Below are 21,332 nucleotides of genomic sequence, written 5' to 3' on the forward strand. Positions count from 1 at the left end.
CGTGTAGGCCTGATCGTGTAGGCCTGATCGTGTAGGCCTGATCGTGTAGGCCTGATCGTGTAGGCCTGATCGTGTAGGCCTGATCGTGTAGGCCTGATCGTGTAGGCCTGATCGTGTAGGCCTGATCGTGTAGGCCTGATCGTGTAGGCCTGATCGTGTAGGCCTGATTGTGTAGGCCTGATTGTGTAGGCCTGATTGTGTAGGCCTGATTGTGTAGGCCTGATTGTGTAGGCCTGATTGTGTCGGCCTGATTGTGTCGGCCTGATTGTGTCGGCCTGATTGTGTCGGCCTGATTGTGTCGGCCTGATTGTGTCGGCCTGATTGTGTCGGCCTGATCGTGTCGGCCTGATCGTGTCGGCCTGATCGTGTCGGCCTGATCGTGTCGGCCTGATCGTGTCGGCCTGATCGTGTCGGCCTGATCGTGTCGGCCTGATCGTGTCGGCCTGATCGTGTCGGCCTGATCGTGTCGGCCTGATCGTGTCGGCCTGATCGTGTCGGCCTGATCGTGTCGGCCTGATTGTGTCGGCCTATTGTAGGAGTTTTTGTTAATTATATAAATTTGCCAATATTTCTAAAAACCTGTTTTTGATTTGTCATTATGGTGTATTGTGTGTAGATTGTTGAGAATTATTTTTTTTAATTCATTTTTAAAATAAGGCTGTAACTTAACAAAACGTGAAAGTCAAGGTGTGTGAATACTTTCTGAATGTACTGTATAGACACACCCTATGTTTGAATATAATCAACTATATTTAGGCTACTTTGTCTGATGCTTTAAGCACTGCAATTTTAAATGAAGACACACAAATGACTAAAAAGAGGGAGCCAGAGATCAATGTTGCCTAACCACAAGAAAAACACCTGTTCCCGATCTGACCCTCTGATTATCAGATACACATTTTTGTGGAACAGTTTTTCATTTAATTTATAATAGTCTTCATATCTCAAAATAAATTTCATGGTGTTAATCAAAATTAAATCTAAATCAAAATGATACAAATCTAAAATTAACTTCTATTGCCATTGACAATATCTAAAAGTATCCTACATAAAGACGATAAAAAATAAAAAAAACATTGCATCCTGCAGGTAGCAAATATCCTGATTTTGCCACATCATGCTTCACCAAAGGGATGGTGCCCGGTTTCCTCCAGACGTGACACTTGGCAGTCAGGCCAAAGAGCTAATCTTGGTTTCATCAGACCAGAGAATCTTTCTCAAATCAAAATCAAATCAAACTTTATTTGTCATGCTCCGAACACAACAAATGTAGACCTTACCGTGAAATCCTTACTTACAAGCCCTTAACCAACAGTGCAGTTCAAGAAGAGTTAAGAAAATATTTACCAAATAAACTAAAGAAAAAATGAATAAAAAGTAACACAATATCATAACAATAATGATGCTATAAACAAGGGGTACCGATACCGAGTCAGTGTGGGCGGGGGTACAGGTTAGAGGTCATTTGTGCATGTAGGTAGGGGTGAAGTGGCTATGCATAGATGATAAACAGTGAGTAGCAGCAGTATACAAAACAAATGGATGTGTGTGGTCAGTGTAATAGTCCGGTGGCCAGTTGATTAATTGTTCAGCAGTCATGGTTTGGGGATAGATGCTGTTACGGGGCCTTTTGGTCCTAGACTTGCCACTTGCCACTGTAATCAATGAACAGCATTCTCACATAGGTGTTCCTTTTGTCCAGGTAGGAAAGGGCGGTGTGGAGTGCGATTGAGTCAACTGTTTGGGCGGTATGCAAATTGGAGTGGGTCTACGGTATCCGGGAGGATGCTGTTGATGCGAGCCAGCACTTTGACTACCTACGTGAGTGCTACAGGGCGGTAATCATTTAGGCAGGTTACCTTCGCTATCTTGGGCACAGGGACTAAGGTGGTCTGTTTGAAACATGTAGGTACTACAGACTCCGTCAGGGAGAGGTTGAAGATGCCAGTGAAGACACTTGCCAGTTGGTCCGCACATGCTTTCAGCGCACGTCCTGGTAATCCATCTGGCCCCGTGGCTTTGTGAATGTTGACCTGTTTAAAGGTCATGCTCACATCGGCTACTGAGAGCGTTATAACACAGTCATCTAGAACAGCTGATGCTGTAGTGCATGCTTCAGTGTTGCTTGCCCCAAAGCGAGCATAAAAGGCATTTAGCTCATCTGGTAGGCTCGCGTCACTGGGCGGCTAACGTCTGGTTCTTCCTTTGTAGTCCCTAGTAGTTTCCAAGCCCTGCTGCATCCGACGAGCGTCAGAGCCGGTGTGGTAGGATTCAATCTTCATCCTGTATTGATGCTTTGCTTGTTTGATGGTTCAAAGGGCAGAGTAGGATTTCTTATAGGCATCTGGATTAGTGTCCCGCTCCTTGAAAGCAGCAGCTTTAGCCTTTAGCTCAATGTGGATGTTGCCTGTAATCCATGGCTTCTGGTTGGGATATGGACGTACAGTCACTGTGGGGACAACGTCGTCGATGCACTTATTGATGAAGCCGATGACTGAGGTGGTGTACTCCTCAATGCCATTGGATGAATCCTGGAACATATTCCAGTCTCATGGTCTGAGAGTTCTTTAGGGGCCTTTTGGCAAACTCCAAGTGGGCTGTCATGTGCCTTTTACTGAGGAGTGCCTTTTGTCTGGCCATGAGGCCTGGTGTAGTGCTGCAGGAAAGGTTGTCCTTCTGGAAGGATTCTCCCATCTCCACAGAGGAACTCTGGAGCTCTGTCAAAGTGACCATCGGGTTCTTGGTCACCTCCCTGACCCAGGCCCTTCTGCCCCGACTGAGTATTTCTGTTTTATTTGTAATAAAACCTGTTTTTGCTTTGTCATTATGGGGTATTGTGTGTAAATGTTTTTTAATCTATTTTAGAATAAGGCTGTAGTGTAACAATGTGGAAAAAGTCAAGGGTCTGAATAATATCCGAATGCACTGTATATTAAATAATACACATTTGAAAATGAATACTAATTAATTGGTCAAAAGAACAGGCCACTCTCGGTCGACCCAAGATTTTGTTTTGTCGGGAACAGCCCTAGTGTGTGCAGGTCCTGTGCGAGTGTGCGCATACATGTAAGTGTGTGTGTTTGGGGCAGGCCTCAGCATGCTGTGTAGATGATTTGATCATAGGTAAATGTTTGTCTGAGATTAATTCTACAGTTGATCGAGAGCTGTGTGCTGCCTGACAATGACACACTCCCTGTCAACCGGATTGAAGAAGAGAGCGAGAGGGAGGGCGTAGAAAGATATATTGTTTTGTCATTCCTCCAAGCTGCTCTTTGCTTCTTGGTCATGCTTTGTTATTAAATGCTAATTACCATGACAACAATCAAAGAAATTGGCAATTAAAGACATTTGATACAGATAATTTAAATTTAGTAGAGGAGGCACATTGTTGGGTGTCTCGCTCTGTCCGTCCCTCCTTCGCTCTCTCTCACTCTTTCGCCTTCTTCAGTCATTAAGAATACACACTATTGTCACTGTCACAGTGAGAGATGTGTGGTAGAGGGGGAGCAGAGAGAGATTTTCTTTCTGTCACCCACACACTCTTTTTCTACTGCTGGTTCTCAGGGTTTGTCTTGAGTGAACAGAAGGTGATTTATGAGAGATTCTGCTGGAAGACTTTTTTTCACCGTGTTTTTTTTTCTTCAGTTATAGGATTCAGTTGTAAAATCATCACATGTGTATTTCAATTCTGAAATTCTCCCAAAGTTCTATTCATTCTTGAATCATCCCAGTTATTTTTTAATTAGAATCCACACTGTCCCGACATTCTAATTCCACAGGATTCATCCCAGTCCTCCGGTCTTCAGAATCATCACTCTTATTCATTCTTCCACAGTCACCAGACTCTACCTGAGTCTTCACAGTACACTGCCTGATCCTGAATGCTACATCCTAACTCCTGGCTCTGATAAATCCTCTAGTTTGGTAAATTGGTGTAAAGCAGCGGTTTCAGATCCTCGCAGATGCAAATGCCATCCTTTACCCAGCACAGCATGTCAGCCAAGCTCAACCATCATAAAGCAATATGATGGATACACACCCAAATAAATAAATAACAAACAGTCCTATTCTTTTTTTTTTCCTCCTCTCCTATGATAGATCTACAAAATGATATAAGGAATGAAACTTAAAGAGAGGGAGAGGGGGGAGTTATGATTTATTAGGCTCAATATATTCCTCCTTTATTATTCTCTCCCGTCTTTACATGTGAAACTCGTTAAAGAGCACACCTGCCTGCTACTGAGTTGTAAGGACTTCTAGAAGGAGAGGTGGAGAAAAATCATCTAATCAGAAGTCTCACGGAGGCAAAAATGCGTCGGTGTCTGTCATCTATGGATGCTGTTGTATCTGTCAACACTCTAAACACAGGCTTGCCAGCAAATACCTCAGTGGTGCATGGGCACGTTGTACCTTTTTAAATTAGCGTGTGCATATGCTGTCCTGTATTGGTTTCTTGATCTGTCAATTCTTCTTTCCTCCCCAGGTCCCGCCTCCCCGACCCTGCGTAGCCAGGCGATTCAGAGGGTGTTCAGGACCCGCTATAAGATAGAGACATGCCTGGGCGGAGACAACGCACACACAGCCAACTATAGCCACACCCTCTCTTGGAGAGCAAAGAGGATCCAGGCGGCCAGGTAACACACACACTCATTCGCAGATACATAAACAGTGAACCACATGATACACTATATGCAAATGAATGTGGACATCCCTTCAAATGAATGGATTTGGCTATTTAGCCATACCTGTTGCTGACATGTGTATACAATTGGGCACACAGCCATGCAATCTCCATAGAGAAACATTAGCAGTAGAATGGCCCTAACTGAAGAACACAAGAACTGTTCGTCAGGTGCTTAAGTAAATGGGTTTCCATGGCCGAGCAGCCACACACAAGCTTAAGATCACCATGCGCAATGCCAAGCGACTGCTGGAGGGGTGTAAAGCTCCCCGCCATTGGAATCTGGAGCTGTGGAAACGCATTCTCTGGAGTGATGAATCATGCTTCACAATCTGTCATTTTGGCGGATGCCAGGAGAACACTACCTGCCACAATGCATAGTGCCAACTGTAAAGTTTGGTGGAGGAGGAATAATGGTCTGGGGATGTTTTTCATGGTTCGGTCTAGGCCTCTTAGTTCCAGTGAAGGGAAATCTTAACGCTACAGCATACAACGACATTCTAGACGATTCTATGCTTCCAAGTTTGTGGCAACAGTTTGGGGAAGGCCCTTTCCTGTTTCAGCATGACAATGCCCCCATGCACAAAGCGAGGTCCATACAGAAATGGTTTGCCGAGATCACTGTGGAAGAACTTGACTGGCCTGCACAGAGCCCCTGACCCCAACCCCATCCAACACCTTCGCCGACTGCGTGCCAGGCCAAATCACCCAACATCAGTAACCTCACTAATGGTCTTGTGGCTGAATGGACGCAAGTCCCCGCAGCAATGTTACAACATCTAGTGGAAAGCCTTCCCAGTATAGTGGAGGATGTTATAGCAGCAAAGCAGGAACCAACTCCATATTAATGTTCATGATTTTGGAATGAGATGTTCGACGAGCAGGTGTCCACATACTTTGGTCATGTAATGTATTTAGAGTGCATTGGAAAGTATTCAGGCCCCATCACTTTTTCCACATTTTCTTACGTTACAGCCTTATTCTATGATTGATGAGGGGAAAAAATATGTAATCAATCTACACACAATACCCCATAATGACAAAGCAAAAACACATTTTTAGAAATGTTTGCAAATGTATTAAAAAAACAAAAAACTGATATCACGTTTCATTAAGTATTCAGGCCCTTCACTCTGTTCTTTGTTGAAGCACCTTTGGCAGAGATTATGGTCTCTTTTCTTCTTAGGTATGACACTACAAGCTTGGCACACCTGTATTTAGGGAGTTTATCCCATTAATCGCTGCAGATCATCTCAAACTCTGTCAGGTTGAATTGGGAGCCTGTGAATCGCTGCACAGCTGTTTTCAGGTCTCCAGATATGTTAGGGTTCAAGTCCAGGCTCTTTCTGGGCCACTCGTGGACATAGACTTGTCCCGAAGCCACTCCTGCATTGTCTTAGCTGTGTGCTTAGGGTCGTTGTCCTGTTAGAAGTTGAACCTTCGGCCCAGTCTGAGGACCTGAGCGTTCTGGAGCAAGTTTTCATCAAGGACCTCTCTCTGTACTTTGCTCTGTTCATCTTTCCCTCGATCCTGACTAGTCTGCCAGTCCCTGCTGCTGAAAAACATCCCCACAGCATGATGCTGCCACCACCATGCTTCACCGTAGGTATTGTGCCATGTTTCCTCCAGATGTGACGCTTGGCATTTAGGCCAAAGAGTTCATTCTTGGTTTCATCAGACCAGAGAATCTTGTTTCTCATGGTCTGAGAGTCTTTAGGTGCCTTTTGGCAAACTCCAGGAGGGCTGTCATGTGCCTTTTATTGAGGAGTGGCTTCCATCTGGCCACTCTACCATGCATGTCTGATTGGTGGAGTGCTGCAGAGATGGTTGTCGTTCTGGAGAGATGGTTGTCGTTCTGGAAGGTTCTCCCATCTCCACAGATGAACTCCGGAGCTCTGTCAGAGTGACCATTGGGTTCCCGGGTCACCTCCCCCAATTGCTCAATTTGGCCAGGAGGCCAGCTCTAGGAAGAGTCTTGGTGGTTCCAAACTTTTTCCATTCCAGAATGATGGAGGCCACAGTGTTCTTGGGGACCTTCAATGCTGCAGAAATGTGTTGGTAACCTTCGTTAAGATACTAACAGCTTACAAACACTAGTGAATTAAGGTCACATTTATGAAAACTTAGGACACTAAAGAGGCCTTTCTACTGACTGAAAAACACAGAAAGATGCCCAGGGTCTCTGCTCATCTGCGTGAATGTGCCTTAGGCATGCTGCAAGGAGGCTTGAGGACTGCAGATGTGGCCAGGTCCGTATTGTGAGACACCTAAGACAGTGCTACAGGGAGACAGGATGGATAGCTGATCGTCCTCGCAGTGGCAGACCACGTGTAAGAACACCTGCATAGGATCGGTACATCCGAACATCACACTTGCGGGACAGGTACAGGATGGCAACAACAACTGCCCGAGTTACACCAGGAACGCACAATCCCTCCATCAGTGCTCAGAATGTCCGCAATAGGCTGAGAGAGGCTGGACTGAGTGCTTTTAGGCCTGTTGTAAGGCAGGTCCTCACCAGACATCACCGGCAACAGCATCGCCTATGGTTACAAACCCACCGTCGCTGGATCAGACAGGACTGGCAAAAAGTTCTCTTCACTGACGAGTCGCGGTTTTGTCTCACCAGGGGTGATGGTCCGGTTTGTGTTTATCATTGAAGGAATGAGCGTTACACCAAGGCCGGTATTCTGGGCGGGATCGATTTTGGAGGTGGAGGGTGCATTATGGTCTGGGGAGGTGTGCCACAGCGTCATTGGACTGAGCTTGTTGTCATTGCATGCAATCTCAATGCTGTGAGTTACAGGGAAGACATCCTCCTCCTTCAAGTAGTACCCTTCCTGCAGGCTCATCCTGACATGACCCTCCAGCATGACAATGCCACCAGCCATACTGCTCATTCTGTTTGTGATTTCCTGCAAGACAGGAATGTCATTGTTCTGCCATGGCCAGCAAAGAGCCCGGATCTCAATGCCATTAAGCACATCTGGGACCTGTTGGCTCGGAGGGTGAGGGCTAGGGCCATTCTCCCCAGAAATGTCTGGGAACTTGCAAGTAGGTGCCTTGGTGGAAGAGTGGGGTAACATCTCACAGCTAGAACTGGCAAATCTGGTGCAGTCCATGAGTAGGAGATGCGCTGCAGTACTTAATGCAGCTGGTGGCCAAACCAGATACTGACTGTTACTTTTGATTTTGAACACCCTTTGTTCAGGGACACATTATTCAATTTCTGTTAGTCACACATTTTTACACATGTTAAGTTTGTTGAAAATAAACGCAGTTGACCGCAGTGAGAGGACGTTTCTTTTTTTGCTGAGTTTATAGACCGGTGTGTGCCTTTTCAAGTCATGTCCAATCTATTGAATTTACCACATGTGGACTCCAATCAAGTTGTAGAAACATCTCAAGGATGATCAATGGAAACCTTTCTCTTTATTGTTCATTTTTTCTATCACGTTCTCTTATTCTGAGTGGGGAAATCCACTGAGCTAATTCTACGTTAATTAGCCAAATAGGCACTTGTGATGGGTGAGATGTACATGTGATTTACAAGGCTCTATCTTAACCCTTCTCTTTATCCCTCCATATCTCTTTAACACTCATCCATTCTGTCTTTCTTTCGCTCTCTGTGAGGGAGGCGTACAGAACGATAGACCAGAGACAGAATGATGGAAGCGATAGAATGAGATGATGGGAAGGGTTCTACAGATGTTATGAAGTGGTTGTGAGGTCATAACTGGGGGACAGAGAGAGAGTTAATGAATGTTTATGGTGAGGTCATTATTGGGCGACAGGCGATACGTTAACGTGTTATTCATGACCTCCTCACCATGGGACAGTTAAACAGTTAATGGTGTATTATGATTATTAACATGGGCTTATGGTTTTATTACACAGGTAATGAATAGGTCATGTGGTTATGGAGTTGATTAATGTATTAAAATGCCTTTGTGCGTTAATGCTACCCTGTTTCCCTAAGCCTCACAATGTGCTGTGGTGGGAGGAGATTACAAGCCGTTGTATATCTCACACACACACTGGTATATACATAGTATACAGGGTTCAGTTGGAGTGCAGTGCGGTTGTGTTTTGTCTTTGTAGCCGTGACCACCTGCTGTGGGTGTTTGCAGGTGTCTGGAGCCCTGTGAGACACCAGCCACTAACTCAGAAGAGATACAGACACACATGGCTGTTATATTTCAGCTTGGAGAGATGCTGTAGTCTCTCCCCATTAGGAAGATTCTGTTACTTACTGTTTGCCCGTTTTGTTTTGTGTGTTGTTGATGTGTTGCACAGTTATCTTAATTCCCCTGCATGTGTGTCTGTGTGTGGAATCTCATTTGTGTAATTCAGATTGAGCTAGATGAAACAGTGGGCCTGGCTGCATGGGGCTTTAAACTAGATTTAGGGCCTCCGGTGACTTATTACTATTCATTTAGCCGCTGCAGTAAATATTGATTCATCAAGGGTTTTTCAATTTGAGCCACGCGACATCCCGTGAAATATCACCAAGTCTGGAGATCTGGGGGACAGGACAGGTCCCCTGGGACAGAAGAGGTTCTCCCCAGACCCCCTCCTGTATCCCCCGCCCTCCTTACGTCCCCTCACTACCTCAATCTGTCTGACTCTCTAACACCCCTGAACCTTTTATCTATAGCTTTGTTGGCTCATCGTACCACTCCACTGACTATGCCATCTCTAGCTCATCGTACACACTCACCCAGTCATCATCAGTGTCCCAAGGCTTCAGTCTCATCGTACACACTCACCCAGTCATATTCAGTGTCCCAAGGAATCAGTGTCATCATACACACTCACCCAGTCATCATCAGTGTCCCAAGGCTTCAGTCTCATCGTACACACTCACCCAGTCATATTCAGTGTCCCAAGGAATCAGTGTCATCATACACACTCATCCAGTCATCATCAGTGTCCCAAGGCTTCAGTCTCATCGTACACACTCACCCAGTCATATTCAGTGTCCCAAGGAATCAGTGTCATCATACACACTCACCCAGTCATCATCAGTGTCCCAAGGCTTCAGTCTCATCGTACACACTCACCCAGTCATATTCAGTGTCCCAAGGAATCAGTGTCATCATACACACTCATCCAGTCATCATCAGTGTCCCAAGGCTTCAGTCTCATCGTACACACTCACCCAGTCATATTCAGTGTCCCAAGGAATCAGTGTCATCGTACACACTCACCCAGTCATCATCAGTGTCCCAAGGCTTCAGTCTCATCGTACACACTCACCCAGTCATATTCAGTGTCCCAAGGAATCAGTGTCATCGTACACACTCACCCAGTCATCATCAGTGTCCCAAGGCTTCAGTCTCATCGTACACACTCACCCAGTCATATTCAGTGTCCCAAGGATTCAGTCTCATCGTACACACTCACCCAGTCATATTCAGTGTCCCAAGGAATCAGTGTCATCATACACACTCACCCAGTCATCATCAGTGTCCCAAGGATTCAGTCTCATCATACACACTCACCCAGTCATTTTCAGTGTCCCAAGGATTCAGTGTTTTCAGGAGCAGGTGGTGGCTCCAGAACCCCAGGGAAGTTCCTAATTGGTTCCTCCAGAGCTCCAGAACCCCAGGGGAAGGTCCTGATTGATTCTGCCAGAGCTCCAGAACTCCAGGGAAGGTCCTGATTGGTTCTTCCAGAGCTCCAGAACCCCAGGGGAAGGTCCTGATTGGTTCTCACAGAGCTCCAGAACCCCAGGGGAAGTTCCTAATTGGTTCCCCCAGAGCTCCAGAACCCCAGGGGAAGGTCCTAATTGGTTCTCACAGAGCTCCAGAACCCCAGGGGAAGTTCCTAATTGGTTCCCCCAGAGCTCCAGAACCCCAGGGGAAGTTCCTAATTGGTTCCCCCAGAGCTCCAGAACCCCAGGGGAAGGTCCTGATTGATTCTGCCAGAGCTCCAGAACCCCAGGGGAAGGTCCTGATTGATTCTGCCAGAGCTCCAGAACTCCAGGGAAGGTCCTGATTGGTTCTTCCAGAGCTCCAGAACCCCAGGGGAAGGTCCTGATTGGTTCTCACAGAGCTCCAGAACCCCAGGGGAAGTTCCTAATTGGTTCCCCCAGAGCTCCAGAACCCCAGGGGAAGGTCCTAATTGGTTCTCACAGAGCTCCAGAACCTCAGGGGAAGTTCCTAATTGGTTCCCCCAGAGCTCCAGAACCCCAGGGGAAGTTCCTAATTGGTTCCCCCAGAGCTCCAGAACCCCAGGGGAAGGTCCTGATTGATTCTGCCAGAGCTCCAGAACCCCAGGGGAAGGTCCTGATTGATTCTGCCAGAGCTCCAGAACCCCAGGGGAAGGTCCTGATTGATTCTTCCAGAGCTCCAGAACCCCAGGGGAAGGTCCTAATTGGTTCTCACAGAGCTCCAGAACCCCAGGGGAAGTTCCTAATTGGTTCCCCCAGAGCTCCAGAACCCCAGGGGAAGGTCCTGATTGATTCTGCCAGAGCTCCAGAACCCAAGGGGAAGGTCCTGATTGATTCTGCCAGAGCTCCAGAACTCCAGGGAAGGTCCCGATTGGTTCTTCCAGAGCTCCAGAACCCTAGGGAAGGTCCTGATTGGTTCTGCCAGAGCTTCAGAACCCCAGGGAAGGTCCTGATTGGTTCTACCAGAGCTCCAGAACCCCAGGAAGGTCCTGATTGGCTGAGCCAGAGCTCCAGAACCCCAGGGAAGATCCTGTTTGGTTTTGCCAGAGCTCCAGAACCCCAGGGCAGGTCCTGATTGGTTCTGCCAGAGCTCCAGAACCCTATGGAGGGTCCTGATTTGGTTCTTCCAGAGCTCCAGTACCCCAGGGAAGGTCCTGATTGGTTTTGCCAGAGCTACAGAACCCCAGGGGAAGGTCCTGATTGTCCTTGAGAGATTCCCAAGCTGTAGACTCACACTCGTCATGTCGCTGTGGGACTAAATATGGTTAATTATAATTTCTAAGGTGAGGCTTGATGCCCTTGGCAAAGAGTGACCAGCACCCGCCACACATGGGCAGTGGGCACCTCCCTATGACCTATCTGAGCTCCCCGGTCACCCTTTAGTCCCCTCTCTCTGTCTTCTGTTTGTCTCCCACCTAGGACCAGGGAAGTGACCCGTCCCCTACCAAGCATGTCATGTGGTGTCAGCAGTAATGGGCATTGTGGTTGATTGCGTGCTGGGAGAGTCTGGGTGGGGGGGGGTGAATGGTTGTCGTATTTCAGCCCCCACCACCAGAAAATAGATATCATCTCAACATTAAGTCCATTAATAGTAGCAGGAGTTGAATTAAGAAAGCCGTAAAGCATGCAGCGTACCCCAGGATAAATTACTGCCCTCCATCCCTCCCTTCCTCGCTCCAGCCTTCTCTCCTTTCTCTACTACTCTGTCCCTTAGTTACCTTCCTCACACTTTCTCTTTCCTTCTCTCTGCCCATATTTATTTTAGTTTGTCTGTCCATTTGTCTCGTTAGTCTTTCTCCTTCTCATCTTCTCAGTTTTTAATCCTCTTCCTATGTTTCCCTGTCTCCATATCCATATTCTCCATGCTCATTCAGTCTTTTCATCGAGCTCCCTATCATCTTCTCAGTTTTTAATCCTCTTCCTATGTTTCCCTGTCTCCATATCCATATTCTCCATGCTCATTCACTCTTTTCATCGAGCTCCCTATCCCTATCATCTTCTCAGTTTTCTTTGGCGTTTAATAATGCTTGATTGTTCATTTTGAACTACTGTTGAGACGCTGGTGTGCGCGCGCACAACCTGGTCTGTTGTGCCCTGGTCTCATCTCGTTTAGTGCTCCTGTATTGATCAGTAGAGGATGAGGGAGACAAGGCAATAAAGGCTGCTACGCTCTCCTCTTCTTTATCCCATCACTTACTCTCACTCCTCCCTTCTCATACCGCAATGTACTCCTCTTCTCACTACTTATCAGATCCATCATCGCATTCTCACCTACCCCTTCTTACTTTCTATTCTCACGTTTTTACTTCTTATTCACACTTCTAGTCTTCCCTCTTTCTTACACAGATACGCTGTCATCAACACCTGGGGTAATCTCCAGCTTTCTTATTGCTTTGTCTTCATTTGATGTTCTTTTGCTCAGAGTAGTCCCTTACACTAGTGTAGATTTCATTGTCTTAATGCGTGTTTAGGACCTTTGTAACTGCATGGCTTTAGGCAGAGTGTAGTCTTCCTCTCCTCGCTGTAGGAATTGGCTAGATGACTGTTTGTGCTGCTCAGTCTGTTCCAAGGGTAACTGTTTTTCCAATATGAGCTTACGAATGCTTTCGCTGCAGGCCAACAGAACAGAACAGAGCAGCATTATTCAGAGCACTTGCGCGACCCCCAAATTCCTCCCTGTCACCAAAACAAAAGTCAGATCATTCATCAACACCAGTAGTAGTGCTGAATCGCTCTTTCCTTCATCTGTGTGTCGCGCATGGTGAGAGTGGCACGCACACACACACACACACACACAAACAAACACAAACACAGGCATGCAAACACTCAGAATATAATCACAAGGGAGTTCCTCTCTTTTCTCTCAATTTCTTCCCCTCTCTTCTCTCTTTCCTCTCCTCTCTTCTCCTCTTTTCTCTCTATTTCCTCCCCTCCTCTTCTCTCCCTCTTCTCCTCTCTATTTCCTCCCCACCTCCCTTCTCCTCTTCTCTCTATTTCCTCCCCTCTTCTCTCCCTCTTCTCCTCTCTATTTCCTCCCCTCCTCTCTTCTCCTCTTTTCTCTCTTTCCTCCCCTCTTCTCTCCCTCTTCTCCTCTCTATTTCCTCCTCTCTTCTCCTCTTCTCCTCTCTATTTCCTCCCCTCTTCTCTCCCTCTTCTCCTCTCTATTTCCTCCCCTCCTCTCTTCTCCTCTTTTCTCTCTATTTCCTCCCCTCTTCTCTCCCTCTTCTCTCTATTTCCTCCCCTCCTCTCTTCTCCTCTTTTCTCTCTCTTTCCTCCCCTCTTCTCCTCTCTATTTCCTCCCCTCTTTTCTCCCTCTTTTCTCTCTCTTTCCTCTCCTCCTCTTTTCTCCCTCTTTTCTCTCTATTTCCTTCCCTCCTCCACTCACCATCTATAACCCTGTGGGATCATGGTCTATGGGGTCAATCTACCTGGGCTGTAAATAAATATCTGCTTTGTCTAACACACACACATACTTACACGCCCCCCCCCCCAAAAAAAAAACCAGCTCTGAGTCTCTCTTGTCCCCACTAATACACCTCCTCTCATTCTGCCTCATTGTTTGTCCCATTAAAGAATCACCATGGTGATTGAGATGATGTGTATGCAGTGAGAGTGTATCCCCCAGGCCTAGGGGGACAGAGTGGTATATCTGCGTGGCTGTGAAAGGGCTCCACCCTGAAACGAGCACGCTGTCCGGCAGAGGAGGATTTGTGTGGCAAACAGACCTAGAGGAGCTCTGATAACAGATCTCTTGCTGGGGGGGTCAAGGGCAACACTGGGAACAGGTCAAGGAGAGAGAAGAGGGGATAAAGAGACACTGTTCAAATCAAATGTATTTATATAGCCCTTCGTACATCAGCTGATATCTCAAAGTGCTGTACAGAAACCCAGCCTAAAACCCCAAACAGCAAGCAATGCAGGTGTAGAAGCACGATGGCTAGGAAAAACTCCCAAGAAAGGCCAAAACCTAGGAAGAAACCTAGAGAGGAACCAGGCTATGTGGGATGGCCAGTCCTCTTCTGGCTGTGCCGGGTGGAGATTATAGCAGAACATGGCCAAGATGTTCAAATGTTCATAAATGACCAGCATGGTCGAATAATAATAATAATAATAAGGCAGAACAGTTGAAACTGGAGCAGCAGCACAGTCAGGTGGACTGGGGACAGCAAGGAGTCATCATGTCAGGTAGTCCTGGGGCACGGTCCTAGGGCTCAGGTCCTCCGAGATACAGAAAGAAAGAGAGAATTAGGGAGAGCATATGTGGGGTGGCTTGTTCTCCCTCTCTTTTCTAAGATAGTTGTTTCACTTGGTGCTAGTGCTGAGTTTTTAAACAGCTAATTGACCAATGTCTGTTCAATTATTTGAATTCCATGTCGTTTAAAAAAAAATGTTTTTTTTATAGCTCAATGCACATTTTCTAACTGCAGTTTCTCTAGAGATACATCAGATCAAGCCCAAACTGTACGATGTAGTCGGGGGTTGTAGTTTCCAACAGGCCAATATTTGGCATACAGTAGTTTTGGCGCAAGAAACGTGGTAATTAACTACAATAACCATAATCCATTCCAAACGGAAAGAGAGAAGACGTGATTGATAAGGATAAAGAGCAGTTGCTTCGTGAGGTATCTCTACCTGAAAATACATCATCTAAGTCATTGATAGTTAGTATTCAGCAGTCATAAAAATATGCCTTATTTACGACTAAAAAAGTGATCTTGTCAGACAGCATAAGCAGCAGCTTTATAGAGATGAGATGTTGGAATTAAATAATTGTCATTAAATAAAAGAAATGTAAAATACACAACAACTGAAATATGTTATTAAAGTAATGTGAATGATTGTGGTTAAAGATGTGCTATAGCAGAAATCACTCCACTATGTGGGTTCGATTCCCGGGACCACCCATACGTAGAATGTATGCACACTGTAAGTGACTGTAAATGGCATATATTATATTGGTAGAGCATGGCGCTTTAACGCCAGGGTATAATCCCGGGACCACCCATACTTAGAATGTATGCACACATGACTGTAAGTCTGCTAAATGGCATATATTATATTATTATATATTTCCTGGTTGCTAAGATCTAATAGTTCGCCTAATTTCAGTTTATATGACAAAACAAGCAAGAATAGTGTAGAAAATCATTGTACCATTTAAACCACTGTGAAATATTTTCCAGAACCAAAAATATTGTATTTTCAGCTGTTTGAAGTTGGTGTACAAAACCGAACATAGAAAACAAAACATTAAAAACGGGAAGCATAAAAATAGCACACATAGAACAGAACTACCACTTTTTAGACTTTCAATGAGAATGACAGATCTTTCACATTTCTCTGTGTCACATTTCTCCCGGCTCTCTCCCGCCCGGCCTCTCTCACTCCCTGGCCTCTGGCCTCCCCTCCCGGCCTCTCTCGGGCTCTCTCCCTCCTAGCCTCTCTCGGCCTCTCAGACCCGCTCGGCCTCTCTCGTCCTCTCTCACTCCCAGCCCCGCTCTGCCTCTCTCGCCTTCTCTCACTCCCAGCATCTCTCGTCCTCTCACTCCCAGCCTCGCTCCGTCTCTCTCACTCCCGGCCTCTCTCACTCCCGGCTCCGCTCACTCCCGGCCTCTCTCTGTTTCTCTCACTCCCGGCCTCTCCGTCTCTCTCACTCCCGGCCTCTTTCCGTCTCTCTCCGTCTCTCTCACTCCCGGCCTCTCTCCCGTCTCTGTTTCTCTCCCAGCCTCGCTCCGTCTCTCTCACTCCCGGCCTCTCTCACTCCCGGCTCCGCTCACTTCCGGCCTCTCTCTGTTTCTCTCACTCCCGGCTTCTCTCCGTCTCTCTCCATCTCTCACTCCCGGACTCTCTCCGTCTCTCTCACTCCCGGCCTCTTTCCGTCTCTCTCACTCCCGGCCTCTTTCCGTCTCTCTCACTCCTGGCCTCTCTCCGTCTCTCTCACTCCCGGCCTCTCTCCGTCTCTCTCACTCCCGGCCTCTCTGTCTCTCTCACTCCCGGACTCTCTCCGTCTCTCTCACTCCCGGACTCTCTCCGTCTCACTCACTCCCGGACTCTCTCCGTCTCTCTCACTCCCGGACTCTCTCCGTCTCTCTCACTCCCGGACTCTCTCCGTCTCTCTCACTCCCGGACTCTCTCCGTCTCTCTCACTCCCGGACTCTCTCAGTCTCTCTCACTCCCGGACTCTCTCCGTCTCTCTCACTCCCGGACTCTCTCCGTCTCTCTCACTCCCGGACTCTCTCCGTCTCTCTCACTCCCGGACTCTCTCCGTCTCTCTCACTCCCGGACTCTCTCCGTCTCTCTCACTCCCGGACTCTCTCCGTCTCTCTCACTCCCGGACTCTCTCCGTCTCTCTCACTCCCGGACTCTCTCCGTCTCTCTCACTCTCGGTCTCTCTCCGTCTCTCTCCCTCTCGGCCTCTCTCCGTCTCTCGGCCTCTCCGTCTCTCTCTCCCTCTCGGCCTCTCTCCGTCTCTCTCCCTCTCTGCCTCTCTCCGTCTCTCTCACTCCCGGCCTCTCTCCGTCTCTCTCACTCCCGGCCTCTCACCGTCTCACTCCTCGCCTCTCTCCGTCTCTCTCACTCCCGTACTCTCTCCGTCTCTCTCCCTCCCGGCCTCTCTGTCTCTCACCCTCCCGGCCTCTCTGTCTCTCTCCCTCCCGGCCTCACTCCCTCCCGGCCTCTCTCCGTCTCTCTCCCTCCCGGCCTCTCTCCCTCCCGGCCTCTCTGTCTCTCTCCCTCCCGGCCTCTCTCCCTCCCGGCCTCTCTCCGTCTCTCTCCCTCTCGGCCTCTCTCCGTCTCTCTCCCTCCCGGCCTCTCTGTCTCTCACCCTCCCGGCCTCACTCCCTCCCGGCCTCTCTCCGTCTCTCTCCCTCCCGGCCTCTCTCCCTCCCCCTCCTCTCTGTCTCTCTCCCTCCCGGCCTCTCTCCGTCTCCCGGCCTCTCTCCGTCTCTCTCCCTCTCGGCCTCTCTCCGTCTTTCTCACTCCCGGCCTCCCTCCCGTCTCTCTCCCTCTCGGCCTCTCCCGGCCTCCGTCTCTCTCCCTCTCGGGCTCTCTCCGTCTCTCTCACTCCCGGTCTCTCTCCGGCTCTCTCACTCCCGGCCTCTCTCCGTCTCACTCCTCGCCTCTCTCCGTCTCTCTCACTCCCGGACCCTCTCCGTCTCTCTCCCTCCCGGCCTCTCCGTCTCTCTCCCTCCCGGCCTCTCTGTCTCTCTCCCTCCCGGCCTCTCTCCCTCCCGGCCTCTCTCCGTCTCTCTCCCTCTCGGCCTCTCTCCGTCTCTCTCCCTCTCGGCCTCTCTCCGTCTCTCTCACTCCCGGCCTCTCTCCGTCTCTCTCACTCCCGGCCTCTCTCCGTCTCTCTCACTCCCGGACTCTCTCCGTCTCTCTCACTCCCGGACTCTCTCCGTCTCTCTCACTCCCGGACTCTCTCCGTCTCTCTCACTCCCGGACTCTCTCCGTCTCTCACTCCCGGACTCTCTCCGTCTCTCTCCCCCGGACTCTCTCCGTCTCTCTCACTCCCGGACTCTCTCCGTCTCTCACTCCCGGACTCTCTCCGTCTCTCCCTCCCGACTCTCCGTCTCTCTCTCTCCTCTCACTCCCGGACTCTCTCCGTCTCACTCCCGGACTCTCTCCGTCTCTCTCACTCCCGGACTCTCTCCGTCTCTCTCACTCCCGGACTCTCTCCGTCTCTCTCACTCCCGGACTCTCTCCGTCTCTCTCACTCCCGGACTCTCCCCGTCTCTCTCACTCCCGGACTCTCCCCGTCTCTCTCACTCCCGGACTCTCCCCGTCTCTCTCACTCCCGGACTCCCCCGTCTCTCTCACTCCCGGACTCTCCCCGTCTCTCTCACTCCCTGTCTCTCTCACTCCCCCGGACTCTCTCCCTCCGTCTCTCTCACTCCCGTCTCTCTCACTCCCGGACTCTCCCCGTCTCTCTCACTCCCGGACTCTCCCCGTCTCTCTCACTCCCGGACTCTCCCCGTCTCTCTCACTCCCGGACTCTCCCCGTCTCTCTCACTCCCGGACTCTCCCCGTCTCTCTCACTCCCGGACTCTCCCCGTCTCTCTCACTCCCGGACTCTCCCCGTCTCTCTCACTCCCGGACTCTCTCCGTCTCTCTCACTCCCGGACTCTCTCCGTCTCTCTCACTCCCGGACTCTCTCACTCCCGGACTCTCTCCGTCTCTCTCACTCCCGGACTCTCTCCGCCTCTCTCCGTCTCTCTCACTCCCGGACTCTCTCCGTCTCTCTCACTCCCGGCCTCTCTCACTCCCGGCCTCTCTCCGTCTCTCTCACTCCCTTCCATCCTCCTTCCCTCTCTCCTCCTCTTTCTCATTAATAGGGAGATTACATGGTGATAGTAGGGGTGGTGTATAGAAGTTAATATGGTCCCACAGAGACTGTTATCAGTAATGATGTTGTGCTGGAGGGGGGGAACTCATTCAGACAGCTGCCTACCTCAAATTACACTCAATTACATGCAAACACACACACGCATACACACAAACACACGCATGCATACACACACACACACACACACATACGTGCACGCATGCATACACACAAACACACTCATGCAGACACTTTTGTATAGGCTATAGACACACACATTCTCTCATACTGTATGAACACACGCGCACACGCACGTTTACTCATACACACTCAACCACACACTTCCACACACACTGACATTTTCCACAATGCTCCCTCACCCCTCCCTTATCCTGCACCATGTGTCAGGGTTAACTGCTGTCTGTTAAGTGTTCATGTCATATCCACATTAACCTCCACGATGGCTCCCCTGGCTGTGGGGCCCTGCTAAAGCCTCCCTGGGAGCCAGTCACTGCTCCTATATTAGCCACCATTACGACTCCCTTGGCTCCAGTTGCCCTGTGTAGGGCACACACTGATCTTGTATTTGTGAAACTGAGTGTCTCTGCTGGTGAGTTATGGCCCGCTCTGGTAGAGGGAGAAAGGGAGCTAACTGAGGATCTGTGATGTACCTTCTTTCTTTTCTCTGCTACACGCAGACTCCCCACCGCATGGACCTGTCATTGTGTGACCATTGTTTTGGTTGTGTGTGTGTCCTTGTCTCTGAGTGTGTAGTGTAGAGCTAGTTATAGTGTGTGTGTGTGGGTCCCCTCTCTGTTCGCTGTAATGGGAGTCAGGAACTCTGGCTCCAAACACATTTCCAGCCCATTTGAAGTCCAGCAGTAAATGATGACCTGCGCCATGCACACCAGCCCCAATCCCACCCAAACACAAGTGACAGGCCAGTGCAATTTATCCCCATAACCCCTGCCTCCAACATCACACACACACACACACACACACACACACACACACACACACACACACACACACACACACACACACACACACACACACACACACACACACACACAGATGCACACACCATTTTTTTAAACACACAGAGGGGGACTTCCTTAGAGTTTAGATGTCGTTGTGTGAATATATATTTGCGTGCATTCTTTAGGCTGGTGCGTGTGCGCGACGGTGGTGTGCGCGACGGTGCGTGTGCGCGACGGTGCGTGTGACTAGGACTGTGTGTGTGTGTGTGTGTGTGTGTGTGTGTGTGTGTGTGTGTGTGTGTGTCTGTGTCTGTTGGGCACCATGCGTTGCTTCGGGACCTGGGCAGCCCTCCCTGCTCTGGCCTCCTACCTATTATCTCATTGATTTCCTCCTCTTTTCAATTCTCTCCATTTCCACACTGCCGTCCTTTCCATTAGGGCAGCAATTGAACAGAGTGCTGTGACACGGGAGAGAAGGAGGAGGGAAAGAGGGAGGGAGGGTTAGACTGGGAGGCATGAAGAGAGAGGAGGGAGATGAGGAGGTAGACGAGGGGAGATATCGTGGAAGAGACAGGCCGAGAGAAAAGGGGTGGAGGTATGGTGGGGCAGTGAGCATATTACCAGCTCAGTATCATTCAACTCCTAACTACTTTGTGGTTAACCTGAATGGGTCTTTTGGCCCAAGTACTTTATTCCCCAGCATTTCTCCTAAAGATCCAAGTACTGTATTCCCCAGCAGTTCTCCTAAAGATCCAAGTACTGTATTCCCCGGCAGTTCTCCGAAAGATCCAAGTACTGTATTCCCCAGCAGTTCTCCTAAAGATCCAAGTACTGTATTCCCCGGCAGTTCTCCGAAAGATCCAAGTACTGTATTCCCCAGCAGTTCTCCAAAAGATCCAAGTACTTTATTCCCCAGCAGTTCTCCTAAAGATCCAAGTACTGTATTCCCCAGCAGTTCTCCTAAAGATCCAAGTACTTCATTCCCCAGCAGTTTTCCTAAAGATCCAAGTACTTCATTCCCCAGCAGTTTTCCTAAAGATCCAAGTACTGTGTTCCCCAGCAGTTCTCCTAAAGATCCAAGTACTGTGTTACCCAGCAGTTCTCCTAAAGATCCAAGTACTGTGTTCCCCAGCAGTTCTCTTAAAGATCCAAGAACTTTGTTCCCCAGCAGTTATCCTAAAGATCCAAGGTCTTTATTCCCCAGCAGTTCTCCTAAAGATCCAAGTTCTTTATTCCCCAGCAGTTCTCCTAAAGATCCAAGTACTTTCTTCCCCAGCAGTTCTCCTAAAGATCCAAGTACTTTCTTCCCCAGCAGTTCTCCTAAAGATCCAAGTACTTTATTCCCCAGCAGTTCTCCTAAAGATCCAAGGTCTTTATTCCCCAGCAGTTCTCCTAAAGATCCAAGTTCTTTATTCCCCAGCAGTTCTCCTAAAGATCCAAGTACTTTCTTCCCCAGCAGTTCTCCTAAAGATCCAAGTACTTTCTTCCCCTGCTGTTATCCTAAAGATCCAAGTACTTTATTCCCCAGCAGTTCTCATAAAGATCCAAGTACTTTATTCCCCAGCAGTTCTCCTAAAGATCCAAGTACATTATTCCCCAGCAGTTCTCCTAAAGATCCAAGTACTTTGTTCCCCAGCAGTTCTCCTAAAGATCCAAGTACTGTGTTCCCCAGCA

General features: G+C 48.8%; 1 protein-coding gene across 2 annotated transcripts in view; it reads left to right on the forward strand.

Annotated features, from left to right (window-relative positions):
- The window catches only part of LOC123997171 (zinc finger CCCH domain-containing protein 3-like), a 115,468-nt gene that overhangs the window by 42,146 nt on the left and 51,990 nt on the right, over positions 1–21,332 (forward strand). For both annotated transcript variants that reach the window (XM_046301297.1, XM_046301298.1), the window contains exon 4: positions 4,484–4,634. In XM_046301297.1, coding sequence (XP_046157253.1) covers positions 4,484–4,634 — 151 coding nt within the window. The remainder of the gene's footprint in view (positions 1–4,483; positions 4,635–21,332) is intronic.

Source organism: Oncorhynchus gorbuscha, linkage group LG15, assembly GCF_021184085.1.
Source record: "Oncorhynchus gorbuscha isolate QuinsamMale2020 ecotype Even-year linkage group LG15, OgorEven_v1.0, whole genome shotgun sequence".
NCBI classification, from domain to species: domain Eukaryota; kingdom Metazoa; phylum Chordata; class Actinopteri; order Salmoniformes; family Salmonidae; genus Oncorhynchus; species Oncorhynchus gorbuscha.